This window comes from Siniperca chuatsi, linkage group LG1 (genome assembly GCF_020085105.1).
Source record: "Siniperca chuatsi isolate FFG_IHB_CAS linkage group LG1, ASM2008510v1, whole genome shotgun sequence".
Taxonomy (NCBI): domain Eukaryota; kingdom Metazoa; phylum Chordata; class Actinopteri; order Centrarchiformes; family Sinipercidae; genus Siniperca; species Siniperca chuatsi.
This window is the reverse complement of record NC_058042.1, coordinates 97076-114713: the sequence shown is the minus strand read 5'-3', so window position 1 is coordinate 114713 and position 17638 is coordinate 97076. Positions and strand designations below refer to the sequence as shown.

Genomic DNA, 17638 nt, shown 5'->3' with positions numbered 1-17638 from the left:
GGTTTTTCGGGCTCAGACCTGCAGTAGGACCGCAGCAGAATCTCCGGACTGCGAATGTCGACTGCACCTGTTGATGTGAAATGTGGTCCTGCATGTGTGTCTGCAGGCGCGAAGAGGGAGGGAGCAGCAGGTTTCTTTAAGGGCATCGGGAAAGGCTTGGTGGGCGTGGTCGCCCGGCCGACAGGCGGCATCGTGGACATGGCCAGCAGCACCTTCCAGGGCATCCAGAGGTACGCTGCTCTTCGTCGTACTTCATTTAAACCTTCACAACATGTGTGTTTTTATTTTCTCAGATAGTTTCTTTTCTTGTTGTTTGTTTCAAGTATTTTAAGAACTTTCTGTGTTGTCTGTGTGCTTCACAGCGTGTTGGCTGTTTCCTCTGTTCTTCTTCTTGTGCGCTCACTAATTTTCACATTTTCTGCTTTTGTTTTCCGTCTCGTCTTGTTGTTTCCCCGGAGTTTTGTTTTTTCTTTTTCTTGTCGTTGTGGTGTGTGAGTATTTCACATTGAACATGTTAAAGCTGAGCTCCTTCATCGCCGCTCGTCTCCGTCTTCTGTTAGTGTATCACAGAGGTTCAGGAACAAATTCCTCCTCAGTATCTGTTTGATACTGATGATATGATGAGAAAAACTTTAATCCAGATAAGATGAAGGAGATGAGCTTCAACGTGCAGCAGTTGTATATTTTTGCATGTTGTTGTCATCCTGCAGCAGACGGACGGTAAGTCGCTGCATCGTGTCAGAAAACCCCTCCATCCATTGTGTTCTGAACTGATTCATGCTCACATCGCTCTAACACTGCCAGTGCCCCTCCCTCCACCCCTCCACCCCTCCACCGGCTGCTGCATCGTGAGTCGAGAGGCCAGGTGACAGTTTGGAGCCTTTCAGGGCGGACGATGTTTTTATCCGTTTACAGCATCTCAAAGTCTGACATCACCAATAAATCCCAAACATGACCTCAGGATTCAAACATAACTTCCACTTTACTTCCTGGGTAACATTTTCAGCAACCAATCAGCTGCTAGTTCAGTGGTTGCCAAACGTTTTTAAACCATAGTGATATTTATATATCACTATATATTTATATTTCATAGTGATTTTTCATTTATATACATTCCCTGCTGTGAACCTGGAAAAGATGCATGTTAGATAGCATGTTGCGGCTGCCAGCTACAAACAGGCCATACATACAGAAATGCCTGAGGTTGCCACTCAACAAAGAAAGGGTGCAGGTCTTACCTGCCCAGGTGACCTCGAGTAACTTCACTACAGTCGCTTCACCTACAGTGTCGTCCGCTCCGGTCCTCCGACCCGTACGCTGCGTTCGATTGGTTGCAGTTCATTTGGTTAACAAATAGACCCAGGCAGAAACTAAACCGGAGTACTTCGGGGATGAGGGTTATCAGCCTTTCTCCTCCTCCTCTTCTTCTTTTTCTGCTCTCTCTTCTCCGGCGTCTGCCCTCAGACCGGCTTAGCTTTAACGCTAGCCTTGTGGTCACAGCAGATGAACAGGCTACATTAACTTCTTTTGGAGCGGTTTGTTACCAAGTGAAGCCAGATACAGACAGTTCCTATACAATGAGCTGAATGGGTTGTATTAGCGTTAATATTGTTAATATTGTGACGGGTTAGGGTGAGGGAGATGGAAATATTGGAAATGTTCTTTATTCACTTGAATCAAATCCTAACTTTCACACAAAGTTTACAGTTTACTAACGTGCATCATCTGAAAGCATCTAATCCTTCTGACACTTTAAAGTTCGTGAATCTTAAACGTGACGCGCAGCAGCTGCTTCGTGTTGTTTGACAGCTGTAGTTCGTCCAGAAGGCAGAGTACAGAACACCGAATATGTCGAGAATGTGATAAAACTGCAGCTTTGACACACGTCGACTCAGCACAACAGCGGCGTGTAACCTGACACGTGGACACACCTCACACACGGTGCGTCGTCCAGAAGCATCCTGCTGAAGCGAACGTGCACGCGGTCGCTCGGATGCTTTGTGTGGCTGTTTGTTTTATACTTGGATAAAAGTACAAGAGTTGAATGAACCGGTCGGCTTGCTTAAAGCGCACTTCGCACTGCTCGTTGAGATTTGGGAGGTGTGTTACCCATAACACCCTGCTCTGTGCTGATACACAGAGACGTTTACGTGAATCTTCGTGGAAACATAATTCCAGCATCACCTGTTCTCCCCTCAGGGATTGGCTGACTGAGTGATCACATGGTTCTGCCAGGCTGAGTTTGGCAGCTTTGTGGTTAACACAATGATTCGGAGAAATACTAACAGCTGCAGTGTTTGTTTGTTTAGTTGTTAGTGTGGAACTCCCACAGAGGTTTGCTTAAAGCTGCATCAGAGAGAAAACGTATACGTATAGCTACGTGTAAATACTAGTAAATGCTACTAAATACGTGCAAGTATATTTAACGAATACATCTAGGTACCAGTAAATACTAGTTAATACATGCAAATGTAAATTCTAGTATATACTTTTAGGGACATGTAAATAGTAGTAAATATTTGTAATAAAAAATAAAATATAAAATAATATTGCAAGTTACATGCAAATAGTAGTCAATACTAAATATACTAAATTCGTGTAAGTCCATCTAAATAGCAGTAAATATTAGTAAGTACTTGAAAATGTTTGTAAAGATGTGTATGTACATGTAAGTTGTCCTAAATATTTGCAATTTGCATTTAAGTACTTGCGTAAATTTGTATAATTACTAGTAAATAGTTGAAAGTAAAAGTAAATATTTGTAAATACGACTAGATACGTGTAAATATTAGTACTGTAAAGTTTCATTAAAGCTCAGTTTCATTGGTTGAACATTCAGGAGTCTGTTTAATAAACAGTTGATATAATATCCAGCTATGGTATAATCAAAACTTGATCTCATGGATTATTTAATGAGCTAAACGGAAAACACATTTAAACATTTATATTTAAGTAAATCTGTCATCGCCTCGACAACCTGCTTCCGTCCCTAAAACATTTCCCAGCTGCCTCAGTGATCTTCATCATCCTCCTCCTCCTCCGTATGGCGGAATCCATCTGTCATGTGACACATCAGGCAGTTCATGATAACCTGTTGAATGTTACTGTTTCATGCTGTCACTGTAGAGGTCATGAAAGGTGAGATATCCTGACAGAAGCATCTAACAGCATCGTGTGCACTGAAAATAAACCTGCTGCACTGTGACTGTGGTTTGATCTCCAGTTTGTACCAGAAACACAGCTTATGTACATAAAGTAAATCAGATTACCTACTGAACCCCGAGGAGCTTCTTTAAAACCGAAAGGTATCACTCAGAGTGAAAGATACTAACTTTTCCGATCAGCTTCATGTTTCAGTTCAACTTTAATCACGTCATGTGAAGTTAATACGCTTCAACAAAGAGGCAGTATAAGTGTCTGTTTCAGCTCAATGATATAATTAATATTTTTAAAATAGATTTGGACTTTGATATGGTGGTTGGATACACAACGGTTTCTGGTGAATTCAAGTAATTTACTGTCACTCGTGTGGAGGTGGGCTGTAAACGGTGCAGCTTTAAAACAGAGCTGTGTGTGTGTGTGTGTGTTGTGATGTCAGAGCGGCGGAGTCGACAGAGGAAGTGACCAAACTGCGGCCAGTGCGTCTGATCAGGGAGGACGGGATCATCCGACCATATGACCTGACGGAGTCGCAGGGTTTCGACCTATTCCAGGTTTGATCACTTTGACTCTGTTCTTCTGTTTCTACAACAACACGTCACTTCCTGAGAGGAAACAGGTGCGGCCTCTCACGCTCAGCTTCAGTCAGGTGCAGCAAAAAAGGAGAAACTCCAGAGGTCAAAAACATCAATAGTAGTATAGTATAATAGTAGTAGTCATGTGTTCATGTTTTGGGTGAATTTTATTTTCACAAAACTTATTTTCACAAAAAATAAAACTTATTTACTCAGTGGTCCTGACCAAATCACAGTAGAGTCCCCATTCTTCCCATAAACAGTCCTGCAAACACTCCTGACTCTTCCTATTAACACTTTCCATAGACGCCCATAGACACTTGAACTGTCCAATTAGAGACCACGCTCACGCTCACACATACGCACACACCGAGCAGGGAGAGATCTGTTAAAAATAGTTAAACATTCACTTATAAAAACATACAACTCAGGATTGTAACAGCATTGTGAAAATGTGTTTATACAAAGTATTTATTTTTCTTTTCTAATCATCAGAGTTTCTGCATTCATCAACACACCTCCGTGCTATCAGCCACAGCGTGCTGACGTCATACATCTTGATTTTCTACCATCTTCACAACTCAGAATTCAAACGTCAGACAGAAAACATAGTTAGGGTCTAGTAGTCACGTTGGGGCACAGTAGTCGAGTCAGGGGACAGTAGTCAGGGGACAGTAGTTGGGTCGGGGTACATTAGTTGGGGTATAGTAGTCGGGTCCAGGGTCGAGTAGTTGGGTTGTGGTAGAGTGGCCAGGTTGGGGGACAGTAGGTGGGTTGGAATACATTAGTCGGGGTACAGTAGTTCAGGCCCAGTATTTAAGGTGCGGTAGTCAGGGTACAGTAGTTGGTGTACAGCAGTCGGTCGGGTAACAGTAGTTGGGTTGGGGTACAGTAATTGGGTTACAGTGGTCGATTCAGGGTACAGTACTTGGGTTGGGGCACAGTAGTCGGAGGACAGTAGTTGGGTTGGGATACATTAGCCGAGGTATAATAGTCGGATCAGGGTACAGTAGTTGGGGTACAGTGGTCGGGGTACAGTAGTAAGGGTACAGTAGTTTGTTCTGGGTACCGTAATCGGGGATGGTATTCAGCTCTGTGTAAGGAAATTGGGGGACATCAGTTGGGTCTGGGTTCAGTAGTCTGGTTGGGGTACAGTAGTCGTGGGGGTACAGTACTTGGGTCTGGGTACAATAGTCAGGTCTGGGCACTGGTGGGGTGTGTTGCCCTTTAAGAACAATGTGTTATAGTAATCAAAATAACCTAAAGGTCAGTCTATGGAGTTTACCTTTTAAAAACCGAGTATCTTTGTAGATTCTTCTTATTTCTGCTTCTAACCACTTTCTTCTTCTTCTTCTTCTTCTTCTTGTGTTTGTGTCACATGCAGCCTGATGAGGAATAAACAGGGTTTGGGTGGATCAACTTTATCATTCAAGTGTTTTTAAAGACTATAAACTATAATCATTCTTTCTCAGTTTAATGTTTAATGATTAATTTGCTCATCCTGTAAATCTCTACATTAATCTATAAATACTGTTAATTATACTTACATCTATGAATATTGTTATATACAGTATACATTCATCTATAAATATTGTGCTGAGATAATTCAGGTTTCTTTGCATGCCAAAACCATTATCTTTCTCTCATACCTCAAACATTTTTACACTCAGCTGTCAGTTTTATTACTTTTTGTCTAGAATAAACATTTCTGTTTTTTATTTCTGAAATACTGAAGTAGTTTTTTTATTTGTGTTCACAGCCATTTATAAATAATCGTTTGTATAATAGTTTTTGTTAATAACCATTTAATTTAATTATCCAAAATAAGATTAACAGGCAGTGGAAATTATTTTACTTTAAAGCTGTGATAAATGTGTTATCTCCCATAGATCTTAGCAATATTTTTGTAAAAGATTGTAGCATCACCTTTGAATTCATTCCGGCCTCGTGTATGAATCTGTGATATTTAATATTTCTGTCTTTGTAATGACATATTCTCTGTATAATTCAGTCTCAGCATGACCTCTGACCTCTCATTCTGTTGTGCTTGTGTTGATCTTTAAATATGTGTGTATTTGTCAGCTGAGCAATAACAGAGTGTGTGACGTTCAAACCTGAAGTTTAATAAAACTACACTACACACCTTTAATTTCTTAGGTCTGCAAACTGTTTTTATTTTAAAAATAAGATGCATACAGGGGCTGATCTACATGGGATAATGGGGGCAATTAATCAATAAATTAAAACAAATTTTAATGTCCAGTAAATTTTTGATATCAGTCAGCCTGGTGAAGATGGACAGACAGACAGAGTCGGAGTCAATGTGGATTGAACGGACTGGATGCTTCAGTAGCGGTTACACGGCGCACATTGCTTTTAATGTGGATTCCCAGTAAGGGACTGGGTTATGGTTAAGGTCTGGTGGGGACTAAAGCCTTACAATTGCAATGTCAGTGTCAGCAGTGTCCTTCCTCTAAAATCCATATGTTAATGTGAGTACAAACAGACTGTATCCAGACTGTCAGACAGGGAATATTGAGCCATCATGTAAATATCGCTAACTCCACCCTGAAGCACTATACTGATCACGGACATCTTTAACACCTCACTGGATGAAGGCTGGGGAAACATGTCTCTGAACCCCCGCCCATCAGCACCAGTTCCCCCCAAGACTGCATCCCCTCTGCTCTTCACCCTTTACACCAACAGCTCCACCTCCAGTCACCAGTCAGTCAAGCTCCTGAAGTTTGCAGAAGACACCACCCTCATTGGGCTCATCTCTGATGGGGATGAGTCTGCCTACAGGTGGGTGATTGACCACCTGGTGACCTGGTGCAGTCAGAACAACCTGGAGCTCAACGCTCTCAAGACAGTGGAGATGGTTGTAGATCACAGGAAGAACCCAGCTCCACCCGCCCCAATCACCCTGTTTGACTCCTCTGTCGACACTGTGGAGTCCTTCTGCTTCCTGGGCACCATCATCACCCAGGACAAGTAGGAGCTGAGCATCAGCTCCCTCACCAAGAAAGCCCAGCAGAGGATGTACTTCCTGCGGCAGCTGAAGAAGTACAATCTGCCAAAGACAATGATGGTACACTTCTACACCACCGTCATCGAGTCTGCAATCTACCTTCCCTCCAGGACCTTTACGCCTCCAGGACCCTGAGGCGAGCAGGACAGATTGTGGCTGACCCCTTCCACCCTGGACAAAACCTGTCAGACACTCTCCTCCGGCAGGAGGCGCTCCATCAGGACCAAGACCTCATGCCACACAAACAGTTTCTTTCCATCTGCAGCTGGCCTCATCAACACTATCCGTGGTCTATGTAAAGCTTTTTAAAATCCTTTTTGTTTTTCTAAATGTTTTAAACTGGGTAAAAGTTTTTAGTCATCGGACACTTTGATAAGAAGTTACTACAGCTTCAATTCCAAACCGAAGCAAGAGGTAGCCATGTTGGGCTAAAAACTTACCAGAGCTGATACATCCGAAGCGGGCCCACTCCTTAGCCTTCTCGGCTAACCTGTCTGGAGCCTGTGGGTAGCCAGCGGTCCTTGGCCTCAGATGCACCCTCTACTCCTGACATCCCTGGCCAGACTTAACCTCGTCCCCCTTCCTGGGCATTGGTAGCTAAGGGTCGAAAAAGACTCTCTCTTCCCCTCTATGACCCGAATCTGACAATCGGCTGCACACGATGTCAACTCCAGTGACTTCTTCTCCTTCACCACAGCCACCTGATGCTATCTCAGTGCCTCCCCCCACTCAAGCATCAGATCAGGTCAATCAGAATCAGAAAGGAAGCTAAAAGTTGGAAAAAGTAAGACGACGAGATGGAGCAACGGCAACAGGCAGCATGCACGGTGCTACTTACTGTCTCGCAGGAAGCAAGACAGCTTATTTCATTGAACTAATTCCAGCTCTTCTTGACGTCCATCCCTCTCTCCACACTGTGGTAGTGCACACTGGCACCAATGACGTCATGGCCAGGCAGTTCATTAAACTACATTATGAACTTGAGTCTCTTGCCTCCACAGTTGAAAGCCTGGGGAGGAGATGTGTCCTGTCCAGCCCCACTCCTATTATGACCAAGAGCTCTGAACGTTTTAGCCGTCTTTTTAGTGGATGCAAAGTTTTACTACTGCCACTGGACTTGGACTATTTTTTAGTCATTTTGGGTTCTTTCTGGACCAAGTAGGACCAATTTAAAAGTGGGGTATGTGATTCTGGAGAAATCCAATGACAAATACCATGATATAGAGCAAACAACTACACAGCAAGTAATATAACTAACGTTAGCTAGGTTGTGGGTTAGCTTAGCAAGGTTGTGGGTTAGTAAACTGTCCCTACAAATGCTGCTGCGAAGCTAACAGCCAGAGAGGACGAGACAGTTTCCCGGAGCCAGCACACCATCTCCAGACGACACAGAAATAATGGCTGGAATAGTGTTGTGTGGCTCGGTCTGAGTCTTTTTCTTTTTGTTTAGCATTTACAGAGCCACGGCTCTGTACAAACACTGGAGTTTTTTCAGGTTTTGTTTCTGTTTCCCTGACTAATTCATTCATTGCTGTTAGGATTACTGATAGGCAGAGTGTAACAGCAAAATCTACTCGCTGTCCACACAGAAACAATCTCATCACAGTTAAAAACCACTTCTTCCATCCCTGCTGTTGAATCAGCTAAATCCTGTTTACTCAATTTAAGGTTCCTTGCCAATAAGTATAATAATAATAATAAAGTGTAATAATATTGACGTTTTTATCATCACAGAGTTCTGGATTAATCCTGATGAATGTGTCCCTCTCGTTGAGTCATCCCCCCCAGAATATTTATTTTTCCACCAGCCTAGACTGACAGGCCGAGGTGGCGGCCTTGCAGTAATACACAGAAAGGATTTTAGCTGTTCTCCAGTCTCGCTTGGCTGCTTCTCCACCAGAGTCTTAGTTTTAGAACAAACTGCCAATTTCATGTTTTATACCATGTAGTATACTGACCCCTAAACTTACCTCCGGTTTTATTCAAGGAATTTTCAGACCTTTTATCAGTCATTATTCTACAATATGACAGAGTTCTTATTCTTGGTGATTTTAATATCCATGTTTGTTGCCCTTCTTCCTCCTCGTTTACTTCTGATTTTATCAAACTTTTAGATTCTTTAAATTTGACTCAATATGTGAAGCAGCCCAGCTATGACAAAGGGCACACGCTTGACTTTATGGTCTCCCAAGGTTTCTGTGTGGACGATGTGAACTTGATTGATTTTGCCATCTCCGATCACAATGCAGTGCTCTTCCAGGTTCCACTGCTTTCTCCTGACCCCAAACCCACCACACTGATTCGCTCCTGCCCCCTGATTCACTCTCTGTTCCTTGCTTCTGTCAAGCTTTTACTGCCTCAAACACATGTTTTAATACCAGTGAACAACATGGCCTCTCCGTAGAGGAGCTTGTCATTGTTTTTAACAGCTCTTGCACAAACATTTTAGATTCTGTAGCTCCAGGCAGATGTAAAAAGCTGAAGCAATCTTCACTGCCATGGTTAAATGAAGAATTCAATTCAATTTTATTTACATAGCGCCAATTCATAACAGAAGTTATCTCATTGCACTTTTCCTATAGAGCAGGTCTAAACCGTACTCTTTATGATATTATTTACAGAGACTTACAGAGACCCAACAAAGAATTGAGGAGCTTAAAAAGACAATGCAGGAAGGCAGAGCGAAAGTGGGAAAAGGATACACAGTGCCTCCTTTGCTTCTCTGAAAAACCTAATGTCTGCTTATCAGTGTAAAATCAAAGAAGCAAGAAACACCTATCACTCGACAGGGTCACAACCTCAGAAACCTTTTTAAAACTATAAATTCTGTCATTGGTCCCCCGCCAGGCCAGCCAGTTGAATCCACTCCAGAGAGATGTGAAGAACTTCTTAATTACTTTTCTAATAAAATAGTGGAGATTCTGCAGCATTTTAACACTGTTCTCAGAGAGCATGATGTTGACTCCTGCCCACCTTCAGAATTAACCCACTTAGGTGAAATCAGTCTGTCAACCCTGGAACACACTGTTGCACTTTCAAAATCATCCACCTGCCCTTCAGACTGCATTCCCACTTGGTTTTTAAAAGCTGTATTTAAGACGGTAGGGCCAGATATTTTAGCCATTTTTAACTACCCTCTGTCTACTGGCATTTTCCCCTCCAGTTTTAAACATGCCACTGTTTACCCCCTTTTAAAGAAGCCCTCTCTAGATCCCTCTGTTATTTAAGTAATTTTAGACCCATCTCCAAGCTGCCATTTTTAATCAAGGTTTTAGAAAAAGCTGTCTCCACTCAACTGATTTATTTTATGAATAACAGTCTAATCTTTGAAAATTTTCAATCTGGTTTTCACTCCCAACACAGCACTGAGACTGCTCTAGTCAAGGTCACCAATGACCTGCAGCTTGCAGACCATGATATCTTAATCAACCGTCTGAAGACCATGTTGGCATCAGTGATGTGGCTCTGGATTGGTTAATCTCCTATCTGTTGAACAGGTCCTTCTCTGTAGTGCTTGGAGGTGCCTTCCCCTCTCGTGCTCCTCTATTTTGTGGGGTCCCCCAAGGATCTATTTTGCGTCCCCTCCTGTTTACCATATCATCCAGCTTCCCCTGGGTCAAATCATGCGTAGTCATGACATTGACTTCCATTGCTACGCTGATGACACCCAATTGTATGTCTCGATAAAGCCTGTATTGGATGTCCAAAAATGCAATTGAATGACTCAAAATCAGAGGTAATTATAACGGCCCCTGTGGCCTCAGTTAATTAATGATCTTTCCTCTAGTCTGGGTGCCTTATCTAATAATATTCAAAAAGAGGCAACCTAGGTGTCATTTCTGATTCAGAATTGTCCTTTGATGCTCAGGTGACTAAAGTGGTGCAGTCTTGCTTTGCTCAACTAAGACAGCTAACCAAGATCAGGTTGTTCCTTCCCTCTGCAGACTTAGAAAAGCTCGTCCCTGCTTTTATCTCTTCCAGACTTGACTATTGCAGTGAACTTTATTCTGGTATCAGCAGACGAAACATCCAAAGACTGCAGCTGGTACAAATGCTGCTGCGGCTTTTAACACGTACTAAGAGAAGCGACCACATCACACCGATCCTTGCTGCCCGTGGTTAGTCAGCTGTGAGTTTTAGAGTTGATTTTAAGATTTTACTGCTTGTTTTCAAAGCCTTGAATGGTCAGGCTCCTGCCAATATCTGTGATTTTCCCCTGGTGTCGGGCCCCTCAGCTGTGGAACTCCACAGTATCCTCCTTTAAATCTCTTTTTTAAACTCACTTTTATCGTATGGCTTTTTCTTAATCTGATGGTATTTGTTGGAATTATTTAAATACTTTTATCATGTTTATAGTGTCACATGTTTAAGTTCTGGATCTTATTTGCTTTTATTATATATTTTTATTGTAAAGCACTTTGTAACTTTGTTTTTGAAAGGTGCTATACAAATAGTTGTTGTTGTTATTATTATAGTACATTATACTCATACTGTAAACTTTTGCACATTCCCATGTAAATCGTTTTAAACTGTCAATTAAATAATATTGTACATATTCTTTATTTTCATATAATATTCTTTAATATCTTATTGTCAATTTTATATTTGATTCTTGACCTGCAGTATTTGCTTTATCTTTCTTTATATTTCTACTGTTTATTGGTTTGCACCAAAGAAAATTCCTTGTATGTGTAAACCTACTTGGCAATAAAGCTTATTCTGATTCTGTTGAATGAATGTTTTTATTATTGATTGATTGATTGATTCGATTGTAGCTTACTGTATTAACCACAAGCTCCGAGCCGCGATGGAAGCAATGATGAACCACTCAGTCTGTATTTTAAAACCCAGTGTGGACTCAAACACAACCTGTCTGATTTTATTACAGATCAATGTTTGAATTAATCAGAATAACAGCTGATGCTCAGGTGTGGCTGAAGAAACACTGAGAGATCAATAAAATAAAATATAGGATTGTGTGTTTTCTTGTGTGTTTGAACCTCCTGTGTTTGTGTTTCCAGCGCTCAGAGATCAAACAGCTGCAAGGTGAAGTGTTCAGAGATCACTGTCAGTATCCTGGACACCGAAAGACCAACATCATCATCACCAACAGGTATGAACCCTCAGAAAGCCCCTCATATTGTTGTTGTTGTTTTACATTATTATTTATTGTTTGTATGTGTTGATGTTGTGTAGGAGGGTTTTGTGTGTGAAGGAGATCGACTTCGTTGGTCATTTCAACAGAGAGTGGGAGTGTTTGTTTGAGAACTTCTACCGCCCTCCGACTGTGACGGGATCCGAGCTGAAGATCTACTGCAAGGTACCAAAAACACCAAAACACCAACAGACATTAAGTTCAGACACATGTGGAACATTTAGGAGGCGCTGTCGGCAGAAATGAAATATAATATTGATAAGTATGTTTTCATTAGTGTTTAATCCCCTGAAAATAAGAATCGTTGTGTTTTCGTTACCTTAGAATAAGCCCTGTATATCTACAGAGGGAGCGGGTCCCCTTCCACGGAGGCCGCCATGTTGCACCGCCATGTTTCTACAGGAGCCCAGAATGAACAAACCAGACACCGGCTCTAGAGAGGGCCGTTCGCATTTTTCATGAGTTTCGCGGCCACCGTAGTTTCTCCTGCAGGCTTGGAAGGGGAGGGCGAGGCGAGCGGTGTTCACATGGCTGCAAACTGCAGTTTCACCGCTAGAGGCCGCTAAACCCTCCACACTGGACCTTTAAGTCTAATTTAGTTGAGGAAGATAAGTGAGAACAGGTCGATGTTTGATGTTGGGACTTTTGGCGGACGGACAGAGGAGGAGCCAGGATATCATGGAGGCTGAAACTCGTGGTCCTAGATATATATTATGTAATCATAATGGAGCAGTCTGATGTGTAGAGGTGTGTGTGGTTATTCTGTAGGTGTTCAGGTGAGTTAATGAAGGTAAACCACGTGTGTGATGCCACTGCGCTGTGAAGCAGCTTTTCTCCAATCAGAGGCTGTAGATTTATCAACATATATGTCCTAAATACCAGAATACCACACAGACGGGCAAAGAGAATTTCAAGGTCAGGAAAAAAGCAAACTGAAGGATCGATCGTTCTAATCAATAACTAAAGGCTTCAGGCTCTCTCTCACCACAATGACCTGTTAACTGTTGAATGCAGATAATAGCAAGTCCTTTACAAACAGTTCTTATATTCAGTAATAATTCATATTCTGGGGATCTTAGCTCTTAATGATGTTTTTATTTTTTATCACTTGAAACACTTTCAGTTCATTTCTGTCTGAGGTCACAATCAGCCAATCACAGATGTTTGAGTGTGACATCACACACAGAACGTTATTTTCATCTGTCTCTCTGCCTGTCTGCCTGTCTGCCTGTCTGAGTGCCTGCCTGACTGACTACCTGCCTGTCTGTCTGCCTGTCTGTCTCTCTGACTGTCTGACTGCCTGTCTGTCTGTCTGTCTCTCTGCCTGTCTGTCTGCCTGTCTGTCTCTCTGTCTGACTGACTGACTGACTGTCTCTCTGCCTGTCTGACTGACTACCTGCCTGTCTGTCTCTCTGCCTGTCTGAGTGCCTGTCTGTCTGACTGCCTGTCTGTCTCTCTGTCTGTCTCTCTGCCTGTCTGTCTGTCTGTCTGTCTGTCTGTCTGTCTGTCTGACTGACTGCCTGTCTGTCTCTCTGACTGTCTGACTGACTGTCTGTCTCTCTGCCTGTCTGACTGACTGTCTCTCTGCCTGTCTGTCTGACTGCCTGTCTGTCTCTCTGCCTGTCTCTCTGCCTGCCTGCCTGCCTGTCTGACTGACTGCCTGTCTGTCTGTCTGTCTGACTGACTGCCTGTCTGTCTGACTGTCTGTCTCTCTGCCTGTCTGACTGTCTGTCTGCCTGTCTGACTGACTGTCTCTCTGCCTGTCTGACTGCCTGCCTGTCTGACTGCCTGCCTGCCTGTCTGACTGACTGCCTGTCTGTCTGTCTGTCTGACTGACTGCCTGTCTGTCTGACTGTCTGTCTCTCTGCCTGTCTGACTGTCTGTCTGCCTGTCTGACTGACTGTCTCTCTGCCTGTCTGACTGCCTGCCTGTCTGACTGACTGCCTGCCTGTCTGACTGTCTGTCTGACTGCCTGACTGTCTGCCTGTCTGTCTGTCTGCCTGTCTGACTGCCTGTCTGTCTGTCTGTCTGTCTCTCTGCCTGTCTGTCTGACTGTCTGACTGCCTGCCTGTCTGACTGCCTGTCTGACTGACTGTCTCTCTGCCTGTCTGACTGCCTGTCTGTCTGCCTGTCTGACTGACTGTCTCTCTGCATGTCTGACTGCCTGTCTGTCTGCCTGTCTGACTGACTGTCTCTCTGCCTGACTGCCTGCCTGTCTGTCTGCCTGTCTGTCTGCCTGTCTGACTGACTGTCTCTCTGCCTGTCTGACTGCCTGACTGTCTCTCTGCCTGTCTGACTGACTGTCTCTCTGCCTGTCTGTCTGCCTGTCTGTCTGCCTGTCTGTCTGCCTGTCTGACTGCCTGTCTGCCTGCCTGTCTGTCTGCCTGTCTGACTGCCTGTCTCTCTGCCTGTCTGACTGACTGTCTCTCTGCCTGTCTGACTGCCTGTCTGTCTGCCTGTCTGACTGACTGTCTCTCTGCCTGTCTGACTGCCTGCCTGCCTGTCTGTCTGCCTGTCTGACTGCCTGTCTGTCTGCCTGTCTGACTGACTGTCTCTCTGCCTGTCTGACTGCCTGTCTGTCTGCCTGTCTGACTGACTGTCTCTCTGCCTGACTGCCTGCCTGTCTGTCTGCCTGTCTGACTGCCTGTCTGCCTGTCTGACTGACTGTCTCTCTGCCTGTCTGACTGCCTGACTGTCTCTCTGCCTGTCTGACTGACTGTCTGTCTGCCTGTCTGTCTGCCTGTCTGTCTGCCTGTCTCTCTGCCTGTCTGACTGCCTGTCTGCCTGCCTGTCTGTCTGCCTGTCTGACTGCCTGTCTCTCTGCCTGTCTGACTGACTGTCTCTCTGCCTGTCTGACTGCCTGTCTGTCTGCCTGTCTGACTGACTGTCTCTCTGCCTGTCTGACTGCCTGTCTGTCTGCCTGTCTGACTGACTGTCTCTCTGCCTGACTGCCTGCCTGTCTGTCTGCCTGTCTGACTGCCTGTCTGTCTGCCTGTCTGACTGACTGTCTCTCTGCCTGTCTGACTGCCTGACTGTCTCTCTGCCTGTCTGACTGCCTGTCTCTCTGCCTGTCTGACTGACTGTCTCTCTGCCTGTCTGACTGCCTGTCTGTCTGCCTGTCTGTCTGCCTGTGTTTCAGGAGCAGCAGAAGTTGAAGCTGCCAAACAGAGACGGTCAGGAGTCAGTGAGGAACATTCAGCTCAGAGACTCAAACACTGCTCAGGTAAACACAGGTGTGTGTGTGTGTGTGTGTGTGTGTCATGGATGTATTAATAGACGTATTAACAGAACTTACAGGACGCCTCCAACTGATATGAAGTTTTAATCCTAGTCTAGAAAAGACATTTTAAATTGCGTGACGTCTTGATGTAAAGTCTGTGGACCGAACAGGACAAACACTACTGAGCATGTGCAGTGGGACACAACACTAAGTTAGAAAAGTGTTTTGGTTTATTCGCTAAACAATTAATTTTTCATTCAAGCATGTGGACGCCACATCCATGATGTGTGTGTGTGTGTGTGTGTGTGTGTGTGTGTGTGTGTGTGTGTGTGTGTGTGTGTGTGTGTGTTTACCTAATGTTTCTGTGTGTGCCTGTTCCCTCACCTGGTTACCATGGTTACCAACAGAAGCTGCAGGTGGCCATATCAGATGCTCACGTGGCACAGCAGCAGCACCGCATGGCGAGACAGAAGTCACAGCGCTTCCTCAAATTGAACAACAAACAGTGAGGTCACTTCCTGTCAGCACATTCACTTCCTGCCCACTGCTGATTTATATTAAATATCTTAAACTGCATCTTAAATGCAGGACTGTTCCTTTAAGAGATATAAACACTGACCTGTCACATGACCCACACTGAGCTCTGAGTTAACAGGTTTCGTTTCTCAGTTTAGACGTTATTTTATTTTATTTCATTTTGTTTTTAGAAGGTCGGCTTCAAATTCTTTATTATTAATTTAGGTACATGGTTCAATATTATTTTGTATATTTTGTGAACAGAGATGATTTCCAGTTTACATCTGAGAACAGAAACAGATTCAAGTTCTGTGTTTCTAAATATTTAAATGAACTTTCTGTCGACACAAACACCTGCTCAGGTGGACCCGTCCAAAGAGCTGACTCAGCAGGGTTGTGGGTTTGAATGTATACATAGTCATGATGCTGTGAGGCATTCTGGGTAAAAAGCCTTCAACAAATGGCCGCTGGAGTCATGTGATTGTTTAACTGCCACCTCTGTCAGCAGTACACGTTCTGAAACAAACAACGACTTCCTGTCGCTAAAGAGTGAAAAACTTAACCTCACCTGCTGTAGAAATGTGTATCTGACAAGTTTAATGGGCTGCAGCTAAAAACTGTAAATATTTTAAAAATGAACCAAAATTCATTGAGTCATCCTGATTATAATACTTTCATTCTGTGTGTCCAAATGTTTATAAATGAATAGAAATGTGGTGAAATGTTGAGTTATTCAGAAGGTTTTCTTTTGTCTTTTATATTTTAGTCTCTTCAGTTTGAGGACTTTGGGCCTGTTTGAATATGACGCCATAAAAACATGTTGCACTAAACAAATATTTACAGTAATCAGTTTGTTGATGTTGATGAATGTTTGCTGTCGTTCAACTTCAGAGAAATAAACACATGAAGATCTGAAAATAATAATCCAACAAGTTAATGAATATCTTATTAACTCAGAAGAGAATAAAACGTCTGAGATGAAATTCAGAATTCAGACTTTGAATTTAGACAGTCGACTGTTTAAATTCCCAAATTCATGATTCAGTTTGATTCATCGAAGTTCGACGTGTTTGTTTTTTCTTTCATCGATCGGTAAATCGGTGAGTTTTACCTGCAGATCTTTCTGTTTACAAACTGAAGAATGAAAAGTGTTTCTCATGAAGAACAAATGAAGTGTTTACATGTGAACAGAATCTGTTTGATTGCTGAGTGACATGAAGAAATATTTTCCCCTTTATAATCTTTGCTGTCTTCATGTTGGTTTGTGTGGCAGAAGTTTGAAGGAAAGAACCGACCTGTAACCTGAACACGTTTCTATAAAGATTTAATGACGTCTGGTGGACTGTGTGTTTAAGGGTGGACTTTGGGATCCGAGTCGGACGTCTCCAGCTCTATTCACAAAACATCTTTATCGATTGTTTTGATTTATTGCACCTTAAAGTCTGAGCTCACGTGGAGAGGGAGCCAATGACGGGAAGCTAAAATTGGTGTGATATGAACAAATTTTCTGATTTGCTGCAGCTTTCTGAACCATCTGAACCTTTTTGTATTGGCACGCTGCAGACCTGACAGAAAAACGTTACAATAATCAAGTCTGGATGAAACAAAGGCGTGAATGAGGATCGATATTTATCCATCATTAAAATATTTCCCGGATCTCCACTGACTGAAACATGAAGAACTTTTTCAGGTGTAATAAATGCTCTTCAGATCTCAGTTTGCTCAGCAGTTCATTAAGTGCACATTAAATAATAAAGTAAAATAAATACATACATCAGAGTTCAGTTTGAGGACTGATTTGTTGATCCTGGATCAAGTTATCTTGTTTGAGTGCTGATCATGTGACTGCAGGTACATGAGGTAGGTGTGTTGGGAACCCTCCCAGCATGCACTGGGGCAACAGACTCATGGGCTGCGTCTCATTAGCAGTTCGTCAGCCCTTGGACTAATGAAACACAGCCGTCTTTCATTACTCGCTCAAC

General features: G+C 43.2%; 1 protein-coding gene across 10 annotated transcripts in view; it reads left to right on the top strand.

Moving 5' to 3' along the window:
* Positions 1 to 17435, top strand: part of vps13c (vacuolar protein sorting 13 homolog C) — a 118193-nt gene extending 100758 nt beyond the window's left edge. For 8 of the 10 annotated variants that reach the window (XM_044197334.1, XM_044197081.1, XM_044197255.1 and 5 more), the window contains 6 exons: positions 107 to 230; positions 3599 to 3713; positions 11787 to 11878; positions 11962 to 12085; positions 15060 to 15143; positions 15548 to 17435. In XM_044197334.1, coding sequence (XP_044053269.1) covers positions 107 to 230; positions 3599 to 3713; positions 11787 to 11878; positions 11962 to 12085; positions 15060 to 15143; positions 15548 to 15649 — 641 coding nt within the window. In that variant the 3' untranslated portion in view covers positions 15650 to 17435. Of the gene's footprint in view, positions 1 to 106; positions 231 to 3598; positions 3714 to 4229; positions 5098 to 5118; positions 5884 to 11786; positions 11879 to 11961; positions 12086 to 15059; positions 15144 to 15547 lie in introns of those variants that run through there. The other 2 variants (XM_044197585.1, XM_044197505.1) reach the window with 2 other exon arrangements.
* Positions 17436 to 17638: the final 203 nt, after the last annotated feature.